General features: G+C 49.7%; 1 protein-coding gene across 4 annotated transcripts in view; it reads left to right on the top strand.

The window, feature by feature from the left end:
* Window positions 1-24,693, top strand: part of FBLN2 (fibulin 2) — a 90,031-nt gene that overhangs the window by 35,520 nt on the left and 29,818 nt on the right. For all 4 annotated transcript variants that reach the window (XM_047095486.1, XM_047095485.1, XM_047095483.1 and 1 more), the window contains one exon: window positions 23,786-23,897. In XM_047095486.1, coding sequence (XP_046951442.1) covers window positions 23,786-23,897 — 112 coding nt within the window. The remainder of the gene's footprint in view (window positions 1-23,785; window positions 23,898-24,693) is intronic.

Raw genomic sequence — 24,693 nt, 5'->3', positions numbered from 1 at the left:
TTTCATGGAAGAGAAACTGGCATCCTGAGAAGGGATGGGGGCTTTTCTGGAGGTGTCGGTAGAGCTGGGCAGGGGGCTGCAGTCTCCCAGTGTGGGGGGTGGGTGGGTTCCTGGCTCCCACGGGGCACCTGGAGCCACAGTGGGTCTGAGTGGCCTTAGCTGGGCCCTCCCTGTATTTGCCTGTCCCACAGCATATAGCACTTGGAGGAAATGGGTGCATTTCATGGCCACTCCCCATAGTTAGGGTCACAGGCCAAGGCTAGGCCTGTAGTGGGTTTCTTTGTTTTAATTTTTAAAACTATGTTCCTTCCTTCCTTCCCTCCCTCCCTCCCTTCCTTCCTTCCTCCCTCCCTCCCTCCATCCCTCTCTCCTTTCCTTTCTTTCCTTCCTTCCTTCCTCCCTCCCTCCCTCTCTCCCTCCCTCCCTTTCTCCTTTCCTTTTTCTTTATTCCTTCCTTCCTTCCTTCCTTCCTTCCTTCCTTCCTTCCTTCCTTCCTTCCCTCCTTCCTTCCTTCTTTCCATCTTTCTTTCTTTCTTTCTTTCTTTCTTTCTTTCTTTCTTTCTTGCCTTCCTTCTTTGTTTCAGAACAGCTTTATTGAGATATAATCATGCACCATAAAGTCCCCTCTTTAAGAGTGTACAATTCAGTAGTTTTTATCAGAGTTGTGCAGACATCATCAGACTCCACTTTTAGAACATTTTCATCACTCCCAAAAGAAACCCCACACCCAGTAGCAGCCCCTTCTCGTTTCCTCCTTCTCTCAGCCCCCCGCAACCACCAAGCTACTTTCCGTCTGTGGATTCACATATTCTGGACATTCCTGGATGCAGAATCATACAATATGTGGTCTTCGGGGGACTGTCTTCTGTCACTTAGCATAATTCTTTCAAGGTTCATCCGTATTGCAGCAAGCGTTGTACTTTGTTCCTTTTTGTGACTGAATAACATTCCGTGGTGTGGATTAGTGTGTTTTTCATCCATTCATCCCCTGACAGACATTGTGTTTCCACCTCTCAGCTATTAGGGGCACACTGCTGCTATCGATGCCCACATACGTACTTTTGTGCGGACAGCTGCTTCTGGTTCTCTCGGTAGAATTGCTGGGTCATGTGGTGACGGCATGTTTACTCATCGAATGAACCGCCAGACCGCTCTCCACGGCAGCCCCACCATTTTACATTCCCGCCAACAATGCGTGAGGGTTCCAACTTCTCCGCATCCTCGCCAACACTTGTTATTGTCTGTCCTTTTGAGTACAGTCATCCCACCCGCTGGGAATGGTACCTGCAGTTTTGATTTGCAGTGTTTCTGATGCCTGATGATGTTGACCATCTTTTCATGAGCTCACTTTAGAAAATTCTAGAAAACACAGAACACACAGCACACATTCCATTAGCCACTGAAGCGATGGCGTCACCACAATGTCATGTTGTCTCTGGAAAGCTCTGCTGTATACTTGTGGGACAAAGAGCATGAAGAAGGCAAGTGATGTAGTGTTGTTATGAAAATAATGCTGCCTCAGGGATCCCTGGGAAGGCCTTGGGAGCCCTCCAGGGCCTGGGACCACACTTGAGAACCACTGGTCAGTATGCAAACACTAACATATCATGCGCACCGTTCTGCCCTGTGCTTTTTTGCCATTAACAACACATCTTGGAGTTCTTCCTTGTCAGTATGTGGAGAGTTCCCTTACCAGCCAGTGTTCCAGCTTCACTTTCCAGTCCCTCCTGACGGATGTTCAGCTTGTTTCCAGCCTTTTGCCATTGAAAAGCAACGCTCTAGCAGTTCCCCGGGTGGCTCTGTCGCTTAGGTATCTGACTCTTGATTTTGGCTCAGGTCATGATCTCACGGTTCATGAGATGGAACCCCAAGTCGGGCTCTGTGCTGACGGTGTGGAGCCTGCTTGGGATTCTCTCTCTGTCCCTCTCTCTCTCTCTCTCTCTCTGTCAAAAAAAAAAAAAGGCAATGCTCTAGTGAATATCTTTATGCTATGCCATGGTGTGGAGCGCTGGGTCATTGTGCATTTCTTTACATATTTTAGATATTTTTTGTAACATTATTGAAGTATAATCAGTAGAACCTATCAGAAGCACACAGCGCATTAATATGTCTTCACAAATGAACACACCCATGTGACAGGCACTCAGATCATAAAGCATCATGCGACAAGCCAGGTCACCCCCTCAGTGCACGTCCCGGGGACCCGCCGCCCTGACTTCTAACAGCAGACGTGAATTTTCCGCTCTCAGACTTTTATAAATGGGACCATATAGTCTGTTTTCTGTTGCGTCTGGCTCCTGTTGGCTCAGCACAGCCTTTCCGGGGTTCCCCGGGTTACGTGTGCTCTAGCTGGTCCTTCTGATTGCTGAGGGGTGCTCTGCTGTATGTGTGGACCCCAGTCCCATTGTTCATTGTCCTGTCAAGGGGTGTTGGGGCTGTTTCAAGTCTGACCATTAGGAAGAGTATTGCCCTGTAACTGCTCGAGCCAGTCTTTTCGCGACCGCTCGCACACACCCCTTTTGGGAGGTGCTGGCTCCCGTGTGCTCCTCTTTAGAAAACACAGGATGCGTACTTAACAACCTTGGTAGATGTCGGCTCAACCTCCTTTGAAAAGGGTGCCACGTTTTGCTCATACCTGTAATACAGGAGAATGCGTTTTCCCGTTTCTTTATTCCACAAATAGTTACCGAGTGCCTCCTGCATGGCTTCGGGTGCTGGGGACACAGCACAGTGATCAGAATATGGGTGGACCTCCCATCCCCCTCACAGAGCTCCCACTCCGTGGCGGGCTTGGAGGGGGACACACAGTCACAGGAGTATGGAAGATCTGTGTTAGATGGTGCAAGGCGCTAAGGAGAAAATGAAGCAGGTGCTCTAAAATGTTCTCAACTTGGCCAGCCTGGGAGGTGGAAGATGGCATGTGGGGTGGGATGGATTTAGTGTACATGTGGGTTTTGTGCTCCCCCACCCCTCCCGCCTTGGCCTAGAGCTCCTCGGCAAGTCTGGCCAACCCCGTGTGGGGGTGCCAGCTGGTCTTTCTGCCCCTCTCAGCACACCAGCGCCAGCCCTTCCTTCTGGGGACATACCTTGGTCGCGGTATGAACGATCTATCGCCATAGTAGTGTGAGGGGCAACCAACCGCACAATCAATGTTCATTTTTGCTCCCAAGTCCACGGGGCCGCCAGGAGTGGCTGATGTCAGCTGGGCTCACGCTTGTGAGTGTCTGTGGTCGGCTGGCAGCTCTGTGGGGACTGGCTGGTCTGGGACGGCCTCCGCCTGGGTGTCCCATCTCCGCTCTCTGCACTCTGTCCCCTTCAAGCGGGTTAACCCTGGCTTGTTCTCGCCCCGGAAACAGGGCTCCGGGAGAAAGACCAGAAGCAGGCAAGGATTCTTGGGCCTAGGTTCAGAACTAGCAGACCTGTTTCATTTGCCACGTTTTGTTGCCAGCCGGTCATGAGGCCAGCCCAGGTTCAAGGGCTGTGAGGTCACGTTGCGCAGGGTGTGCATAAAGGAAGGGAGGAGAATTGGGGCTTTCAGTGCAGTTAATCTACCCTGGGCGCTGCCCTGGGTGCCCCATGTACCTCATTTCACTTAGTCCCAAACGACTTTACAGTGAGTCCCTTTCCACAACGGGGGAAACGTTTGTGTGGCCCGTGGCCTAGGAGCAAGTGGCGGACCCAGGTCTGAACCCGGGTTCGTCAGTGCTTAAGGCATGTCTGGATTTCCTGTTTGCCTCCTTAGGTAGGCCTGGTACAAAGCTCCCCGGGTTTGAGCTGGCTCTGCCCCTCCCTAGACTGTGCAACCTTAGGCAAATTGTGTTATTGCCCGGGCCTCGGTTTTCTCATCTGTAAAATGGGCTTTCCTGACGGCTGCCTCCTGTAGGAGGCTGTGTTCTCGGTTGGCAGAAGGCTGGTGTTGGGCTGGGGTCTGTTGCATAGGAGGGCTCTATTCACAGCTGGTGTCCTGTGTGCTGAATCCAGCCCCAGGGTCTCTGTCAGGAGGACAACAGCTTTTGTGCTCTGGGCTGCTTCCTGTTTATCTACTGAACCTGAGACAGCAGATGCGGCTGTCCTGAGGCTGAACCAAGCCCTTTGGCCTCCTGTACCCTGAGCCTCCCAGAATCCTGGGTGCCTTGCTGAACTGGAGCTGAGGAGTCTGTGTTCAGGGCTTCCCCGAGGGCGGTGTCAGTATCTTCTGCCTGCCAGCATCTCCTCCAAGCCCCCGCTAGGGTTTTTTGTGGCCTCTGGGTCCTTTGTCCTGCAGCATCTGGGGCTTTGAGGGGGAGACCTCTGCAGACTGAGGTCAGCATCGTGTGGGCTGGAGTTCTCCTGGGCCCTCCTTGTCCACTCCGGGAGTCTCCATACTGGGAAAATGGGCTTGGGGCCCGTCGTATCAGAGATGAGCCAGCTTGGTCCTCAGAGGGTGAATCTTTGGGTGTGAATCCTGCCTCTGCCGCTGTGGCTGTGTGACCTCAGGCAGTTGACTCTCGCTCTCTGGGCCTCAGTTTCTGTATCCGCAAGATGGGGGAGCCATCTTACTGGCCCAGGATTACTAAGAGGAGTAGGAGAGGGGATGTCAGCCCCCACGGGGCAGCTGCTTAGGACTGAGTTGCCATCTTTCCCGGGTCAGAGGGCCCCTGCTCTCTGGGGGTGGGCGTGCGGGTGCGGACTTGTGTTTTTGTTTACGTGAACAGATGTGTGTGTCTTTTCTGGTGGCCGGCAGTTGTTCCCGCTGGTGAAAAAGCAACGAGGCCAGGCCTAGTGGGGTTGGGTGGGGGGCTTCCACTCCCTGCTCCCCACCCCTGCGCTGTCACTCCAGCTGCCTCCAGATGTGCAGGGCTTCTCCCCGGCTGTTCCCTCCCCACCCTGCACTTCTGTTTCAGCACCTGCCAACTGAGTCAGCGAACGCCCCGTCCCTGAGGTCTTTGCTTCAGTGGCACAGCCTGACGGTGAGGCCGACAGCCCAGAGATGGGGAGGGGCTGCTCTCCGTGAGTCTCCACCATCACAGGTTGGCCTGTGTGTGGGAGCCTTCATTCCACGGCTGCTGCCGTGCTGGTCACGGGATGTGTACCGGGGTGCTAAGCCTCGTGACGCCCCTGTCACGAGAGGTGGGGTAACTGAGGTGTAGAGAGGTTAGGCGGTTGTCCACGGCCACTGAGGGCAATGAATCAGATGTTTGCCACCATGGACTCTCAGCCCTTTGCCCTGACTGCCTCCTCGGGTTTGCCTAGTTGCCTGGCACGAGTATGTAGTTCTCGTCAGCAGACCGGGGCTCCAGGACTGCCCTGTGTCACAGGCCCGCAAGGGGCACACAGGGTCCAAGCGGTGTGTGTGTCCTTGGCCCTCGGAACCCTTCCTGGGATAGAGTTTGGGATTCCGGGGTTCTCTGGGATCCATGTCGGGGAGGGTGGAAGAGGCTGAGGAACACAGTCTGGCTGCAGGGAGCACCCAGCCCCTGAGAGGGGTGGGGGGGTGGGGGAGAGTGAGAGAACCTGTCTTGTTGAGCCCGCAGCCTCCACCCTCTCTTCTGTCCCACTCACTCACTCAGCATGTTTATGGGCCACGCGCTCTGAGCCAGGGATCCGGTGGGAACCGAAAAGGAGAACACCCCCCAGCCCCACCCTGGGGTGCATGTACCTGCTATAATGAGCAGACCTTTGGAGGCACAGGATGGGGAAGCAAAGCCGGATGCTTGAGGTGAGGCAGCTGGAAGGCAAGAGCCGCCAGCTGACCAGGAAGGCACCTGGAATGCAGCTGCTCTCCAGCTCCGATTGTTGCCCTGGGGCAGGGGAGGTCCAGCGTGGCCCCTAAGTTTGGGTTGTCCAAAAGAAGCCAGGGACCTGGAATTTTATATGAAGGCTCCCAATTTGTAAATGTTGCCAACGAATTCACATACATTAAAGCCCCGGTGAAGCATGCAGTGGTCCGGTTTGCCACAATTTAGACCCACAGAGCACCACCTTCCCTACCCCTTCCCACCCCTAATTACACAGCTAGGACACAGAGGCCGGAGGTGGATGAGGGGTGGCCAAAGACTGTGAGTTCAGGGCATGGGCCCCAAAATCCCGACTCCCAGCCCAGCATGCTTTCCTCCCAGGCCTCCCTGCCCGGCAGAGTCAAAGCCCAGGAAACCAGTGACACACTCAAAGGGCCACTGGAGAGAGTGAAGAGGCCACATACACAGTGAGGGTGGGGTTAGGGGACCAGCAGGGCCCGTGCAAGCATTGGCATCTCTCACACCCAGGCCTGAAGGGGAACCTAGCGAGAGCTGAGGTCCTAAAGGAGCTGTGGTCTTCCGTAGAGGTGGCCACGCCTGCTTGGGGACCTGTGCTGCAGCCCCTCCAGGCCAGCCTCTGTCCGCGAAGAGCGGGGCCAGGGGCAGATCCAGGACAGATGGGGACAGGCAGCAGGTTTGGTGGAGGATGGATATATAGGTGTGGCTGGGGAGGGGTCAGGATCTCTCCAAGATGCCACACCTCCCAGGTATGGTTTGGGGGATGTGCTTCCTGAGAGGAGTGACCCCAAATCTGCGGGCAAGGGCTACTCACAGTCTCGTTCTGGAGGCGTGGGAGACAGTTGCTGACACTCCGGTAGAGACATTGCCTTGACAGTGGGTGTGTGAGTCTGGAGTGCCAGGCCGAGATCTGGGCCAGAGGTGGGAACCTGGCTAGAGAATGGCTGGGTTTCTGTCTCTTCCCCATCAAGTTTGCCCCACTTGGCAGGTAGGCAGTGCGTGGGTGGTGGGTAAGCACCCAAAGAAGGACCCTTGATTCCCTGTCTGTCACCCCATGGCCCCTGAAACCTGGATGCAGGAACAGAGAGGCCAAGGGTCTTGCCCGAGGGTGCTCAGTCAGTGGAGGGCAGAACGGGGCTCTGGGTGGCTTCTCTGGCGTCCTAGCTCTCTGCTCCCACTGACACCCAGATGTGGCCCTCAGTGTAGACTGTGGGGTTGTCAGCCCACCTCTCCTGGGCTCCTGGGATGGGCTCATTGCTCTGCTGAGTACTGAGTCGCCAATCCCTTGCAGGCTGCAGGGACAGAAGATGGAGGTGCGTGGGGGGTGGGGGAGAGATCCGGTAAAGATCTAGGTGGAGTCAGGGCTTGGTGGGGCTGTAGCCCCAAATATGTCAGTTAAGAGAAATGTAAAGTTGCTGGGCAGAGTCACTGGGAATTTGGTTCTGGAAGGGCCCCAGCCTGGCCCTGTGGTATCCCCCCTGGGAATGCTGGGAGCCTGAGATCACAGGTTCGCAGCCCCTCTGCCTCTTCTGGTGACTGAGCCTGGGGCACCCACTGCCTCTTCTCCAGGCAAGATTTCCACGTCAGCACCGCCACCTGGGGCTTTGCAGGAAACCTTGGTGACGCCCTGCTTCCTGTTTGCCTCTAAGAGGAGAAAAAAAAAAAAAAAAAACTGACCCAATTTTTTATGTGATATTTTAATTTTTGTGATTTTTCAACCCATCACTATTTATTAAGGTAAAAATAAATGTTTACCTTGCTCTTATGGAAAAAAAAACTGGCCTGGGGAAACCAAAGTTGCCTTATAGTTAAACCTCTCTTCCTAAACTGTACATATGTGTGGTATGTATGGACGGGTAATTAAATCGAACTATCCAGAAAGACCAGTGAAATAGAATTCAGTCCTTTGTAAGATTCAGGTATAGAACAAAATGCCGTCCCGAGACCCAGAATTTCATCAGACTCCTCTGTGAGCAGAAGTCCATAGAGTGTCTTAAGTAGCAGCAAGTTTCTTAAACTCATAACGAAGGAGATGTAATTCACAGTGCTTTTTGAGGAGGAACAGAACACATCCCGGGTGTCTTGAAGTTCTGGAAGGTCCACACACTTGGTTTGAGGTTGGAGTGATACTGGAAGGCTGCACTTGGGTGGGGGCTGGGAGAGGCCTCCTCCAGGAGCACAGCGAGCCAGGGGTCTCGCCTTTGGATCTGGTGCCTCTGTGAGCTTCAGCAGGCCATGGACATGGCCAGTAGCCTGGGGTGATCCTGAGCGGAAGGAGGGATAGCTCGTCTCGTGTTTTAGATGAAGGCCAGCAGTTGGTGAAGGGCCGTAATGGGCATCTGCCCTTGGACACGTGTACTGTTTCGGAAGGCTCTTTGCCATGTTCTAATTCTGGAGTGATCTTCCAATGACTGGTTCATTCTTAGAATGTGAGCTGCCCACTCCTGTGTCCCAGCGTATGGACCTTTGTCCTGTCCCTGTTCTGGGAAAGTTATTTTCTCAGAAGATGGGGCTGGTCCCATTCAGCTTTTCAGAGTTTGCCTCAAGGTTCTCTGTGTCTGGTGACTCTTTCTAGGGTGGCATCCTCTAAAAATGATGCCACTTCCTTATACTCCCTTTGTTTGTTTGTTTGTTTGTTTTAATTTTATTTATTTTGAGGGAGGGGCAGAGAGAGTGAGGGAGAGAGAGAGAGAGAGAGAGAGAGAGAGAGAGAGAGAGAGAGAGAGAATGAATCCAAGCAGGCTCCATGCTGTCAGCGCAGAGCCTGATGTAGGGCTCGAACTCATAGACCGTGGGACCATGACCTGAGCCGAAATCAAGAGTTGGCGGCTCAACCGACCTAGCCACCCAGATGCCCCTGCATACTCCCTTTGAACAGAACTAAGCTTGTCAAACGTTTTTGCACTGTTCTTGATCAGGAAAGCCTGTTTTTCTGTGCAAGCTACTTTTCTTTTTTTGCACAGAGTTGACTTTTCATCGACTGTAAATGCCTCAGTAAAAATGGCCAGTTAAAATGCAGAAGGCAGGCACCCCATCCCACCATCTGCTCCCTGGAAAGCCGTGGAGGGTAGGGCCTGTCCATGGGTCATCCTGCTGCTCAGATACCATCTCCCAAAGCTTCCCAAAGATCATGCTGTGGCCACGTGCCGTGGGGCCTCACAGGCCCTCCACATCGGCAAAGCCCACCAGAGAGTCCCCTTCGTATCTGTGGCTCTACCAGCCACAACATACCAGCATCCCCGGATTCCACTTGGAACCCGGCCCACACCAGGCAGCTGGGATGGACCCTCAGTGGGGCTGCTCTAAGGGCTCAGGGAAGTCTCAGCCCCCTAATTATGTAGGTCTTGCTCCTCTGTCCCCTTTGAGATGGAGTGCGTGTGCACACGTACGTGTGTATATGTGTGATGGAAGCATTTCAGTCTTGGCGCCGTGTATATGACGTAACTCTAAAAAATAAAGACGCTTCTCTCCAATACTACTGCGTACCATGATCCTACTCTTAACTCAGTTACTAATTCCCTAATGCCATCCGATTCTCAGACCATATTCTTATTCCTCACCTTGTCCCCAAAGTGTATTTTTGCCTAGTTTTGTAAAGTAATATCTAATCAAGGGTGATTTAGACATTATTTGGTTCATATGTAGTTGTTACATCTTCTGAGTTTCCTTCTTTCTAGAAGTTTGTACTAAATTATGCCATGGATACTCTTGAGTGTTTTTAAGTCTTGATTAATGTAACAGTACTCCCTTTACAACTTTTATTTTCTTATTTTTTTTGTATTTATTATGCTCTTTGTCAAGTGCAGCATATGTGAAGCACACAGATCTTAATAGAAGAGCTCAGTGGATTTTCACATACGAATACACCAGGGCAGCCCCCCACCCCAAATCAAGATATAAAACACTTGAAGCACTTGAGAGTTTTCCTGGTGCCCCTTCTCAGCCATTCCTACTCTCCCTCCCCCGTGGGAACCACGATGCTGGCTTTTATCGCCATCTTGCCTGTCCTTGAATTTATTTTGTATAATGGGAACCGTGTGGTGTTTTGCATTTAACTTCTTCCACTCAAGATAGCTGGAGACTCACCATGTTGCATATGGCAGTGGTTCGTTTAGCAAGATGGCTCTTTGTTGTTCCATTGTGGAAACAAGTCATGGTTTATTTTTCTATTCTAGCATGGAGGTCCGTTTGGGCCACTATCAGTTTTGGGCTGTGATGAATACAGTTGCTGTGAACGTTTTTATCAAGAGTCTTTGGACAACAGAGGCATTCACGGTGGATAGACACCTAGGAATCAGATTGCTACGATAAGGGATTTGGTCAGCGTTAGCCGACACTGCCCTTTTTCCAAAGTATATCACCGGTTTGCCTCCCCACGGGCAGTTGCTCTCCATCTTTGCCAACGCTGGATGTTGTCATTCTTTTTCATTGCGGCCAGTCTGGTGGCCATGTAGTGATATCTCGTTATGGTTTTAATTTGCATTTTCTCATAACTCATGATGTTGAGCACATTTTCATATCACTGTTGGCCATTGTGTCGTCGTTTGCTTGTTTTGAAATTGGCCTTCTTTGTCTTGCTGATTCGTGGGAGTTCTTTATTCTGTGTGTCTTTTTTTGGATCACATGTTACCGTATTTTGTTCTGTGACTTTTCTTTCCACTTTCTTCCTTTTTTTTAAGAGAGAGAAAGAGGGTCCGTGGGGGCAGGGCAGAGAGAGAGAGGGGGGGGAGAGAGAGAGAGAGAGAGAGAGAGAGAGAGACACACACACACACACACAGAGAATCTTAAGCAGACTCCATGCCCGGCGAGGAGCCAGAGGTGGGGTTCTATCTCATGACCTGAGCCAAAACCAAGGGTTGGACGCTCAACCAACTGAGCCACCCAGGTGCTCCTCTTTCCACTTTCTTTACAAAAAAATTTTTTTTAATGTTTATTCATTTTTGAGACACACACAGAGAGAGACAGAGCATTAGCGGGAGAGGGGCAGAGAGAGAGGGAGACACAGAATCTAGAGCAGGCTCCAGGCTCCGAGCTGTCAGCGCAGAGCTGGACCCAGAGCCTGAATTCAGGAACCGTGAGATCATGACCTGAGCCGTAGTTGGACACTTAACCGACTGAGCCACCCAGGTGCCCCCCTCTTTCCACTCTCTTAATGATGGTATCTGATGAGTACATTGCAAATGCTGTCTTCTGAGGAACCCAGATCCCTAATTTTAATGAAATCCAAGTTACTGATCTTTACTTTTACGTTAATGTATTTTGTGTCTCTTTACAGAAATCTTTGCCGCAGAATTGTGAAGATATTTTCCTATGTTATGTTCTGGACATTTTAACTTGATTCACCTTTCACATTAGATCATATTTAGATGTGTTTCTTCACGGGGGGGGGGTGGTTAGTAGGAATCAAAATTCATTCTTTTTTCTTTTTGTAAAAAATTTTTACTTTTGAAACAGAGAGAGACAGAGTCTGAGCAGGGGAGGGGCAGAGAGAGAGGAAGACACAGAATCCGAAGCAGGCTCCAGGCTCTGAACTGTCAGCACAGAGCCTGATGCGGGGCTCGAGCTCACAGCCCATTGGTCATGACCTGGGCCTGAAGTCCACCCAGGCGCCCCTTCATTCTTTTTTTCAAATGCATATTCAGCTCATCCAGCACCAGGTGTTGAAAAGACTGTCCTTGTTGGCCTTGTCAGAAATCGAGAGGGGCTGTATACAAGTAAGTCTCTTTTCTGCCCATGGTGACAATGGGGAAGGAGCCTGAGGAGTTGAGGGGGGGGCTGCTTCCCTTGGAGCAGCTGCCACAGAGGATCTTGGACTCCCCCTGCCTGCCTCCTTCCTCACCCTCTCCTTTGCTGGCTTCCGCACTATGCTCAGTGGCCCGCAGTCTGGAGGCACCGCTCCCCTAGGATCCTGGCTGCTTATGTGGTCTGGGGCGAGTGGGACCTCCTCTTTGGGCAGCAGACTGCTCCTCTGTAAAATGGGGGTGCGCATAGGAGCCCCTTTCTGGAGCTGAAGGGAAGATGCAGTGAGGGCCAGCAGGGCCCCCACCCCACCACCCCCCCATCCGCCCCTGCAGGCGGCTCAGCCAGAGCAGAGACCCAGCCTCCAGCCCATCAGCCCAGCGCCTGTGACTTGGGCGGGTGTGGGCAGGCAGTAAACACCCCCACACGAGGAAGCAGGATGATGGGAGGTGCTGGAAAGGGCACCGGAGGCTGGGGACTGCCCTTCCCGGGTGCTGGGTGGCGGGTGGCGGAGGAAGACATCTCGGAGGGGCTGAGTTGGGTGGGCCCTGGCGGGTGGGCTCAGCCCGGGAGCTCCGGTTGTGTGTGGCCATTGTGTCTGTGATCCTGGTGCAGGGACACGGAACTCAGGAATCTTTCTTGCTTGTCCAGTTTGCAGTCACTATAAGAGGATTCCAGGCACTCCCAGGGCCTGCAGGTACCCGCTCCTAAGAATACCAGGCTGCAACTGGGCTGTTTGCTCAGGCCCCTCAAACATCCTGTCCAAACAGGGCGCTGGCGGAGATGGCCCGCTCATCACCCTCCTGCCAGGTGCACACATTTTTCGGCGGCATTTCCCAAGCACAGTTCTTTAGGGCTTTAATGTCTGGGAGGTGGGGGACTGTCTAGAGGGGTCGCGACCTCTGGGCTGGCTTGTTCAGGGCACCCATTGTCCTGTGATCAAAGGACGGTATAATCTCCAGAATTCAGGACCTTTTTATCACAGAATGCCTCTTGAATGGGCAGTACCTGCACACGATGGGAAACAGATAAACAATACAAAAGGGGCAGACAGTGAAATGTCAGTTTGCTTCCTCCCTCCCACGGTCGGGTCCTTCCCCAAGCCAACCAATGTCATCGGTATCTCCGAATGTCCTTCCAGAAATACTCCACGTACGTCCGCGCGTCCCTTTAAAGTGATAGATGGTGACATCTTTACAGCGCTGAGCCTTTTCTTCTTAATGCTTCATAGTACATTCAGAAATTATACCATAGAAGTGTAATGAAGTTCTGTCTAATTCTTTTTAACATCTGCGTAAGAGTGGACGGATAGAACATCAGTTATTTAATCACTGCCCTCTTGGTGAGATTTGGGTTGTTTCTGGATCTTTGCTGTCACAAATTCAGTTGTGACAAGCATCCCAGTCCTGCATGTTTGAGCCCGTGGGGAAGGGGAGTCTGTCAGTTTAGATTTCTGGATGGGGAAGTGCTGGGTCACTTTTTTTTTTTTTTTTTTTTACATTGCAATGCATTTTTTTTTTTCATTGCAGTAAGATACACATAAGAGTGGCCATTTGAAATGTTTTGTTTTGTTTTGGTTTGGTTTAGTTTGGTTTTTGAGAGAGAGAGGGTACAAGTGAGGGAGGAGAGAGAGAGAGAGAGAGAGAGAGAGAGAGAGAGAGAGAGAGAGAATTCCACAAGGGGCAGAGAGAGGGAGAGGGAGAGGGAGAGGGGGAGAGAGAGAGAGAGAGAGAGAGAGAGAACCAGGGCTCACCTGAATGAAGCAAGGCTTGAGCTCACCCCAAGTGGGGCTTAAACTCATGAACCCTGAGATCATGGCCTGAGCCAAACTCAGATGCGAGCCACCCATGCACCCTGAACTAGCTTTAAGTGTGCAAATCAGTGACACGTGTACATTCACATGGTACATCATCCGTCTCCAGAACATTTTCGTCTTCCTAAACTGACATCCTGTGCCCATCCAAGAGACTCCCCATCCCTCCTCCCCCAGCTCTGGTAACCTCTAGTCTACTTTCTGTCTCTCTGAATTTGCCTATTCTAGGTCCCTATGTAAGTAGAATCGTATAATATTTGTCCTTTTATGTCTGGCTAATGTCATTGTTTAGGTCACAATTTAAAAGACTCTTAGACTTTATTTTATTTATTTATTTTTTTAAAGACTCTTAGATTTTAGTCTGAGTCTTAGAATTTTGTAATCATACTACTTACAAACATTTTTTTTAAATGTTTATTTTTGAGAGAGAGAAAGACCACAAGCAGGGAAGGGGCAAAGAGAGGGAGAGAGAATCCCAAGCAGGCTCTGTGCTGTCAGCCTCGAGTCCAATGTGGGGCTCGAACCCACGAACCATGAGATCATGACCTGAGCCAAAATCAAGAGTTGGACGCTTAAGCGACTGAGCCACCCAGGCACCCCGCTGTTTCTCTTTCTTGAACTTCATGTAAAAGGCAGAATGCCGTATTCTTCTGTGACTTGCTTCTTCCCCCCAAGGTCCTGTCTGAGATCCGTCCATGTTGTTGTGTGTGGTTGTAATGCATGTGCTCACATTGTGTGGTCCTGTCACGGCTTATTCACCCTTTCTTCTGTAGAGGGGCGCCTGGCTTGTTTCCAGTTCGGGGCTTCTGTTTGTGGGTCTCCAGGTGGAGCCCGTGGACACCTGTTTCTCCTGGGCGTATACCTGAACGTGAGATCACTGCATCATTGGCTTTGGGTATCTTCTGCTTTAGTAGATGAAGGTGATTGTTTCCCGGAGTGGGTTTGTTCCCCCTCTGCTACTCGGGGATGTCAGAGGCAGGCTCCCTGCCAGAGTCCGTGAGGCAGATGGTGGTGGAGTGTTCAGAAGCCAGGATGATGTGATGCTGGCCCATGTCACTGGAGGCCAGAAAGAGGGCCAGGCTGTAGCTGTCACGGTGGGAGATGCCCCTCCCGTCCTGTCCACAGTGCTTGCAAATAACCAGCAGGCGAGGGACACTGCACGGCCTCTTGGCCAAGAGCTCAGGCGAGGTGGCAAAGTGGCCAGAAATGAGGGAGTCCGTGAAAGCCCAGAGGAGAGCAAAAAAGGCAGGGAGAGATTGCTGAAAGCCCCATCGGCTACCTGTGCTAAAGGGATTATTGTCCTATCTGCCCCTTTATTAGTCTGTTCCTTGCGTTTAAAAAAAATTTTTTTTAATGTTTATTTATTTTTGAGAGAGAGAGAGACAGAGACAGACAGAGTGTGATCATGGGAGGGGCAGAGAGAGGGAGACACAGAATCCGAAGCAGGCTCCAGGCTCTGAGCTGTCGGCCCAGAGCCTGATGCGAGGCTTGAACTCACAAACTGTGAGATCACGACCTGAGCCCAAGTCAGAGGCTTAACCGACTGAGCTAACCGGGCACCCCAGTTCCTTTGTGTTTTAATTAATTAGTTAATTGGGGAGTAGTCCCCAAACACCTGCTGTGTGCCAGGGGTAGGGAGGAACCGATTCCTGAGCATCTGTTTTTTGCCAGACACTGAATCTTCTCACCTCCCCACTTTGTGAAGTATGGCAGGGAGAGGTTATTCGCCCATCTTACAGGCGAGGAAATGGAGGCTCAGAGGATGAGTGGCCTGCCGATGTCCTCCAGCCCATGTTCACGGTGATGGTACGGACATGTCTGGGCCCACTGGGACCCCCGGTAGAAACTGCCGCATAGAGGCGGTGCGGTCAAGGTGGACGGGCCATGGTGTGCCTTCTTTCTCCTTCCTCATTTTCCTAAGCTTGTGTCCGGGGCTGTGTATCTTAAATTCTATTTACACATCTGGAAGATCAAGATAATCATCTGACTTCATGTTGTTGATGTAAGCTTTCCCTGACATGATATACACCAAGGGCCTGGGATACTTCATTCAGCACCAGGCCCTGGGAGCCCTGAGAGGACTCAGACCCAGTCTCGGCTCCCGAGACCCTCTCCGTCTGGTGGCTGAGACAAGCATGTCATCTGAGAGTGACATTACGGTGAAAGCATGTACCGAGTGCTGACGTGAATGAAGCCAGAGGAGGGGGCTGCTGGTCCCCCCGGGGTGGAGGTGGGTGCCAGTGGGAGCTCAGAGAGAGTCATATATGAATTGGCTGGTTAGGGATGGATAGTTGGACAGAGCAGAGAAGGGCATTCCTAACATGGACCAGCATGTGCAAAGACAAAGTGGTAAGGGGAAGCATGTGTAGCTAGGGTACAGGGTGAGAGCTGGGACATGACTCTGGGCTGTGATTGCCACACCAGGGAGGGGTGCTTCATCCCATACGTCAGTGGCCATCCAGTGGGGTCTGTGGACCACAGGTTCCCCGAGCTGACTCTGGACTGGGGAAGGGCAGGGTTAAAAGGCGGAGTAGGGTGGTGTGAAAAGGGTTGGCATAGAGGTTAGTTTAGATACAGGAGTCAGGGAGATCCTCTCTGAGGAGGTGAGAGCCCTGAAGGAGAAAAGAAAGGCAGCCCTGTAGACAGTGGGGGTGGGGCAGGGCACAGGAAAAGGGCAGAGGATTCCAGGCAGAAAGTACAGAACACGCAAAAGCCCTGGGGCAGGAATGAGCCCAGGGAGTTCAAGGAGTGGACGGAGTGAGTGAGAAAGAGGGTCAGAGAAAGGAGATGAGGTGAGGCAGTCAGCAGGGCTTTGTAAAGAAGGGATAACAGTTGGGGGCCTGTGGGTCCAGGAGAGACACAATCTAATTTGTATTTGTGAACTCATTCTGACACCCTCTGGAAAATGGCCTGGAGGAGGATACCTGTGAGAGCAGGGGCCCTGTTGAGCCAAGTGGTGGTGGCAGGGTGAGGGGCCAGGTGGCTGGACTGGGATCACTTCCGAGGTGGCCCCATGAGTGATGGAGGGACGTGAGCAAGGAGGAATTGGCCCGGGAGGGTCCTGAGGTTTCCAGGGGCCCCTCATTGACACAGGGAAGACCCGGGGAAATCAGTTGCCGAACAGATTCTGGCAGTGGGAACACCAGGGAGCATCGGTGGTGGTTCCTTAGCCAGCTGCATGTGTGTGCAAAAAACTACAGCTGGAGACAGATGTGGGGGGAGGGCATCGTGTTGGAGAAGGCACTTGAAGCTCGCAGACTGGATGAGATCAGCCAGGGCCGGGGTGGAGACGGAGAAGGGAAGAAGTAAACCCTAGAACTGGAAATTTGAATGATTGGTGCCTGGGAACTTAAAAAGAACCAGAGGGAAAGACAGAGTCTGGGGAGCTCAGAGGGGGTGGTCAAGGAAGGAGACCTGGAGGAGAGGGCCTCTGGGCCAAGCCTCGAAGCCCTGGGGTAGGGGAGGCGGGTGTGTCTTTTGGACAAGGATACAGGGGTACACATCTTGTTGGGCTTTGCCCGGCTCTGCCTCCCACATCTTGGACAGTGCCGAGCAGCACCAGGCTTGGCCCCTATACGGACTCCCCCTCCTGCTCCAAGTGGGTGGCCCTCCCAGCATAAGGGTTCACGGCCTCTGAGTTCCTTTGTCTGAAACAGGGGGAAGCTGGAGTGGGACAGGCCAGGGGAGAATGGTGGGAAGTCTGCCAAGCACAGGCTGGAACCTGGCTTCTGATCAAGGAGGGGGCAGGAAGAGAACTCCAGTCGATCCACAGGGAAGCAGCACCCCCTCTCAGGCTGGTTCTGGTTAGATTCTCAGACAGCGCCTTCAGGATCAGCTACATCAAGCAGCCTGTGCCACAGATGTGGGGAAGCTGAGGCCTGGAGAGGGGAAGAGAAGTTAGGAAATTGAGGCTTGGGAGTTCTGGCTCGCCACCTGAGCTGTAAATAAGGCAAACGAGAGTACTCATCGAAACTGTGAGGATGAAAGTGCTTGGACCCGAGCCCAGCTCCCACTTCATTTTAGCTGCTACTGTTACTTTGATAGGGCACCCATCTCATATCGGCTGGCTAAGACCCAGGGATCCACTGTAATCTCCTAATGTCAGTAAGGCAGTCTTGGAGAAGGCTTGGGGCAGTAAGAGTTCGGTCCAGCAAAAGAAAGCTGTGAACTTGAGCTGTGAAGAAAAGGGACAGGCTGCTTGGGTGGAGGGAGCTCCCCATCACCAGAAGTATTTGAGCTAGGCGTGACTCCCACGTGCCCGGAGTGTAATGCGAAAGGATTAAGCACGGAATGGTGGCATCACTTTCCGTGGCCACAGAGACCCCAGTGCCGTTGTAGAGAAAGAAACAGGCAAGCGGAAAAGTAAGCTCATAAGTAAACAAGATTTCACATAGTGATGAATGCTACTCAAGGAGCCTTGAACAGGAGTGACGGGGTAAGAGAGTAGCTGGGGCTGATTGGATATGCTGTCTTTGGCCGTACAGGTATTTTACACTTTATTGTATTCAGGTTTTCCTTTGTACTTGTGGATTTTATTCCCCCCACCCCCCACCCCGCCAGCTTTATTGAAACGTAGGTGACATACAGTATTGTGTAAGTTTAAGTATACAGTGTGATGATTTGCTCTACATATGCCCTGTGAGGTGATTACAACAATAACACTAACATCCATCACCGCACATAGTTGCCATTTTTTGTTGTTGTTTACAGTGAGAACATTTTAAGATCTACTCTCGTAGCAACTTTCAAGTGTACAAACACCATCCTGGGCATTAGATTACCAGAGTTTGTGCCCTTTGCCCAACATCTCCCAATCTCCCCAGAGTACCCCCCTGACCCACCCAAACTACTCTGTTCCTTTGAGTTTGGCTTCTTTTGATATCACATATAAGTGAGATCATACAGCATTTACCTTTCTCTAATTTATTTCACTTAGCATAATACCTTCAGAGTCCAAACATGTTCCTGAAAATGGTAGGATTGCCTTCTTTTTTTTTTAATAGCTGAATAACATTCCGTTACACACGCACACACACACACACACACACAGCGCACATCTTTCTCCATTCATCCATCAGTAGACACTTAGGTTGCTTCTGTGTCTTGACTATTGTAAATAATGCTGCAATGGACATGGGGGTGCAGATATCTTTTTGAGATTGTGCTTTAATCTCCTTCAGATGTGTACCCGGAAGATTTTGTATATGGAGTTGCTAAACCATAGTTTTTTGTTTGTTGGTTTTGTTTTTGAGAAACCTCCATACTGTTTTCCATAGTGGCTGCACCACTTTACATTCCTACCCACAGTGCAGGAGCGTTCTCTTTTCTCCACATCCTCACCAACACTTGTTATCTTTTGCCTTTTGACATTAGCAACCCTAACAGGTGTGCGGTGACATCTCATTGCAGTTTTGATTTGTATTTCTCTGGTGATGAGTGATGTTGAGCCCCTTTTCACATACCTGTCGACTATTTATATGTCTATTTTGGTCCCTTGCCCATTTTAAAATAAAATAATTTTTTTTTTTGGCTATCATATGAGTTCCTTCTGTATTTTGGATATTAGCCCCTTATCAGATACGTGGTTTGCAGATATTTTCTCCCTTTCTGTAACTTGCCTTTTCATTTTATGGATTGTTTCTCTTGCTGTAGGAGCTTTTTAGTTTGATGTCATCCTACCTGTTGATTTTTTGCTTTTGTTGCTTGTGTGTTCATGTCATTACCAAAAACTCGTTGCCAAGACTAATGTCAAGTATCTTTGCCCGTGTTTTCTCCTAGGACTTGTACAATTTCAGGTCTTACGTTTAAATGTTTAATCCATTTTGAGTTGATGTTTTAGAGGAAAACGTATTTTTTTAAAAATTTATTTTGAGAGAAAGAGATTGAGAGAGACAGAGTGTGGGCAGGGATGGGGAGGCTGATGGAGAGAGAGAAAATCTTAAGTAGGCTCCATGATTAGCGTGGAGCCTGACATGGGCCTTGATCCCGCCACCACAAAGTCACGCCCTGAGCTGAAATCAAGAGTCAGAGGCTCAACCCAATGAACCACCCAAGCGCCCTAAGTTGATTTTTGTATATGGTGTGAGGTAGGGTCCAATTTCATTCTTCTGTGGATTTTACTTCTGAAGAAGGCTCTCTTTATCCTAAAATTATTTTCTTAGGTTTCTTCTAATCCTGCCTTTGGATTTGGACTTTATTTTTGTGTGTAGTGTGAAGTAGGTCCCAACATTGTATATTCAGTCCTTTCCACACTGAGTTTGAATGCCACCATTATCACATACTAAATTCCCTAATGTATATCGTTCTGTTTCTAAATTCTGTTGTTTCATTGATCTCCTCGTATCTTTAGTTATTGGAACCTTCAAGTATGCTCTTCTTTTCTTTTCAGAATTTTTCCTGGGTGTTCTTAGACATTTCTTGTTTTGGATGAATCTTAGAATCTTAGCCTGACAAGTTTCATGATAAATTGTGTTGGGATTTTGGGTTGCATTGAATTTGTAGATTAAATGGAGGAGAATTGACATCTTTTAAGGTACTGAATCTTCCCACCTTCTTGTCCAGCCTCATGATATATATTTCTAATAAAATATATTGTTATATCTTTTAGACAATTAAATTTTTTTCTTCATGTGGATTTAGCATGTTTACGATGGATTTATTTCTAGGTTTGTTTCTGTTTTGAATGGAATTTTTTCTACTACTTTCCTATTTAATCGTTGCTCTTGTATAGGAAAGCCACTAAACGGAGTACATTGGTTTTGATTTTGGCTACCACATAATAATAATTGTTATTAATTACTATTCATTTTAGTACTGTGTGAGTTTTGATTCCTTTGGATTTTCTAGAAAGATGAAACCATAACATCTACAAATAATGACCATCATCTCTCTGTAAAATTTTTTTTGCTGTTTGTTTATTTTTGAGAGAGAGAGAGAGAGAGAGCACAGGTGGGAGAGGGGCAGAGAGAGAAGGAGGCACAGAATCCGAGTCTGTGCTGAGCTGTCAGCACAGAGCCTGATGTAGGGATTGAACTCACGAACCGCGAGATCATGATCTGAGCCAAAGTTGGATTGAGCTGCCCATCATCTCTTTGTTTCTATTTCTACTGCCTCTTTTTTTTCTCTTGCTTTATTGTATCTGCTAGTATCTATCTCTAAGACAATATCAGTTAGAGTGTTGTAGGCATTTTTTCGTATCTCTCACTTCAGTGAGGCAGGCGTCTAATGTTGAGTTTGTTTCTGGTAGATGGTTGTTATTAAGAATTGTTTTCATTCCTCCTGGTACAGCCCTCAGGTTGTTACTGAAATTTATTTTCCCTCTTTTAAGGAACGGGACTTGAAACTTAGAAGAGTTCAATAACTTGAAATGCCCACTCAGGGGATGAATCTGGTGATTCTTAGTGAGCTGTCACTCTTTTCCTGGAACCTTGAAGGCTGCTGACATCCCTTGGTACATTTATTCCTCAGCTCTGCTGGGTTATGTGACCTGCTCAAAGACATTTAGAGAGTCTTCGTAGGTTTCAGTGGTTGTGCAGCTAAGGGTTTTCACAGCAGAGAAGGACATGGAGTCTTTAGAGAGAAAAAATGCCTACACATGGTAGCACAAAGAGGTGGATCCAGGCTCAAAGTTATTCTGTGACACCCTGCTGCCCCCCAGCATGCATGTAGGTATTCTAGACGAGCTTTGCCTTTGTTTTTTAAAATTATTATTCAAGTATAATAGCATACCGTGTTATGTTAGTTTCAGGTGTACAAAATATCTATTCAACAATACTGTGCATTGTTCAGAGCACCATAAATGTAGTCACCATACTATGTTATTACAACATTATCCACCGTATTCCCTATGTTGTACTTTTCATCTCTGTTTATTTCGTAGCTGGAAATTTGTGACTTGTAATTCTCTTCATTATCCCACCCACCCCACCTATCTCCCCTGTGGCAGCCACCAGCTCGTTCTCTGTATTTAAGAGTCTGTTTTCGGGGCGCCTGGGTGGCGCAGTCGGTTAAGCGTCCGACTTCAGCCAGGTCACGATCTCACGGTCCGTGAGTTCGAGCCCCGCGTCAGGCTCTGTGCTGACTGCTCAGAGCCTGGAGCCTGTTTCCGATTCTGTGTCTCCCTCTCTCTCTGCCCCTCCCCCGTTCATGCTCTGTCTCTCTCTGTCCCAAAAATAAATAAACGTTGAAAAAAAAATTAAAAAAAAAAAAAGAGTCTGTTTTCTTTGGGGTTTTTTGTTTGTTCATTTGTTGTGTGTGTGTGTGTGTGTGTGTGTGTGTGTGTGTGTTTACATTCCACATGTAAGTGAAATCATATGGTATTTGTCTTTCTTGGTCTGACTTATTTCACTTAGCATAATGCCCTTTAGATCCATCCATATTATTGCAAATGGCAGGATCTCATTGTTTTTTTTTTAGGGCTGAGTAATATTCCATTATATATAGATGTACATGTAGGTTGCTTCCATATCTTGGCTACTATAAATAATGCTGCAATAAACAGAGGGGTGTTTCAAATTAGTGTTTTGTTTTCTTTAGGTAGATACCCAGTAGTGGAATTACTGGACCATAGGCTATTTCTATTTTTAATTTTTTAAGGAACCTCCATATTATTTTCCACAGCAGCTGTACCACTTTGAATTCCCTTTTGGGAACCCCTTTGGGTTCCCTTTTCTCCACATCCTCGCCAGTGGTTGTTATTTCTTGTGTTTTTTTAATATTGTGGTTATGATTTGCATTTGCCTTATGATTAGTGATGTTGAGCACCTTTTCATGTGTCTTTTGGCTTAGATGTGATTTATCTTTGCATGTCATTTATTTTTAGATCTCAGAGCCAAATGGTTGGGTGAATTGTACTCATCTCTGGCACCTGACATGTTATTGTCTCTGTAAGACTCTCTCTTGTTTTATTTATGTATATATTCCCTTTTGGCCCTTGTCCCCATCGCCAACTTCTGCCCCACCCGAGGTAAATGTTCTCTTCTGTTTAATTTGCATGTGTGTGTTTTTAATTTATGTGAAAAAACATATTATAATTTTGTGTGCAATATTTTTAATTTGTGTAATAGATCTCATTTGGTTTCTTCCTCCCCCTCCTGCTCCCCCCCCCCCCAGCGCTCTGTTTTGTGCGCTTCCACATTGCTGTGTGTGTGTCCTGCTTCATGTTGTTGGGTGTACGTCTATTCTATTATTTCTGACAGCCGTGGAGTCCTCCATGGATCACGTCCCCAAATTCTATTCATCCACTTCTCCACTGATGAACACCTAGGCTGCCTCCAACCCCTTTCCACAAATGGTGTCAAAGCATTGCATCCTTGTAGTGAGCCTGGGGGAGGACTTTCCTGGCATGCACAGCCAGGAGCAGGACCACTGGGGTCAGGATGAGGTATATACTTAATTGTGTCAGCAGTACCTCATCTCCTTCCAGACTGGCTGTGCCAGTGAGCCCTTCCGCCCCCAGGGCAGGAGGGTTTCACCTGTGCCTGGCATGCATTGCTTTTTAAAATTTTTCTAGTTTAATAGATATTTTACTTTTTTTAATATTAATTTTCAGGAGATTATTATATTTTCTCACTGGCAATTCTTTGCCAGTTTTTTTTTTTTAAGTTTATTTATTTTGAAAGAGAGAGAGAGAGTGCACACGCACATGAGCAGGGGAAGGGCAGAGAAAGAGGGAGCGAGAGAAAATCGCAAGCAGGCTTTGTACTGTCAGTGCAGAGCCTGATGTGGGGCTTGATCTCATGAACCATGAGATTGTGACCTGAGCTGAAATCAAGAGTTAGACACTTAATCAGCTGAGCCATCCAGACGTCCTGCCAGTTTTAGACATTCCAGAAATGCCTCCTAACCTGTCAGCAGTCTCTTCTGTTTGTCTATGGGGTTCTTTTTTATACAGTTTGAATTTGGGGGTGGGCAAATTCATCACAGTTTTTTTAAGCTGTGGTCTGTGCCTTTCAGTTTTAACACATTCCCCTACCTCTGCCTCCTCCTCCTCTCCCCAGGCACAGATATTTCCCCCACGAACTTTCCCGGACGAGTTTTAAACTTCCCTCACTGCTGCTGTTGCTTCTTATCCTTGTCTTGTCTTGGTGTCGTAGGTCAAGTTCCTTAGAAGCAGAGCCTGACTTGAGGGTTTTGTGCGTGTGGTGGTTCATTTGGAGAAGCTGCCTGGGGAGGGGGCAGGGAAGGAGCTGACCAGTGTTCTCCATCCCACAGGAAGCTCCACAGGGCTGTCCCCTTAGAGGCAGGGCTGGGCTTTTGTACCCCCACTCATCCCGTATTGGCCATACTTCCCCGCCTCCTCCCCCGTGGGGTGGACTTAACCTCGCAGGCAGCTCTGTGAAGAAGGTCGTCCTTGTGGGCTGGGGGCGAGTGAGTCTCCGGCCCAGTAACGGGGGTCTGGACAGCACCAGCAACATTTACCGTGCTTGCTGGCCCTGGGAGACCTTGGAACCAGATGCCTCCTCCACAGTAGTGACTCTGCCTATGTTGCCACCCACAGTCTCCACGAAGGATCTGATCGAGACGTGCTGTGCAGCTGGACAGCAGTGGGCCATCGACAATGATGAATGCCTGGAAATCCCCGAGAGTGGCGCTGAGGGTGACGCCTGCAGGTAGGGGTGGGCACGCTGGAGCAGGAAGAGCTGCCCATTCGCCTTTTCCAGATCCCTGCCTGCTTTGGCCCCCGGGGCCCCGGCAGTGCAAGGTGAGCACGAGTCTCACCTGTCTCCAGGTGTATAGGGGCAGTTGGGTTGTGGCTGCTGTGAGCCTGCTAGCTGGCTTTCTCCAGGTGTGGAGAGCCCAAGCCTGGCTGTAGGAGTAAGCTAAGCACGTACTTTTGTAGCTGGACTGATGAGCAGAGTAAAAAGATCCTACAATTTGGAGCAAGTGTTCCAGGAACGGTTGGGTGCCTCACTCGCTGTATGTTGCCCTTGCTGCTGGGGCAGTGCTTGGCCCGCACGGGCTTTTCCTCCTTGGCTTTGAGCCGGGAGCCTTCAGCCCTCTTTCTTTCCCCACTCTGCTACCCTGGCGTCTCCAAAAGGCTGGCCTCTCACCGTCCTCTGCTGCCTGTGTTGATTGTTTCTTCTGACTCGTATTCTCTGCAAAGGAAGAATTTATACCCTTGCCCCTTCGGTGCCAGGCCCCGAAGACGTCTTGGCCGGCCATTCACCTCCTTTTCCCCAAGGATGCCTTCTTTTGCAACCTACTGTTTTTCTAGACAACGAGGGCAAGGTTCAGAGAGGTGGTATGACTTACCCGAAGCCACACGGCTCCCCAGGAGCACGGCCAGGGTTAGACCCCCTGTCACCTAATGTCTGGACCACTGTGCACCCTTTGGAAACATTTAAGTTCTAGCCTTGTCTCTTTCCTTTCCCTTCTGTCATTGCACCAGTTCAGGAGCTACTTAGG

This window comes from Lynx rufus, unplaced genomic scaffold, assembly GCF_022079265.1.
Source record: "Lynx rufus isolate CCGP_SWC_20201006 ecotype Redwood Valley unplaced genomic scaffold, mLynRuf1.p SCAF_4, whole genome shotgun sequence".
Lineage (NCBI taxonomy): Eukaryota > Metazoa > Chordata > Mammalia > Carnivora > Felidae > Lynx > Lynx rufus.
This window is presented reverse-complemented; position numbering and strand designations above follow the sequence as displayed.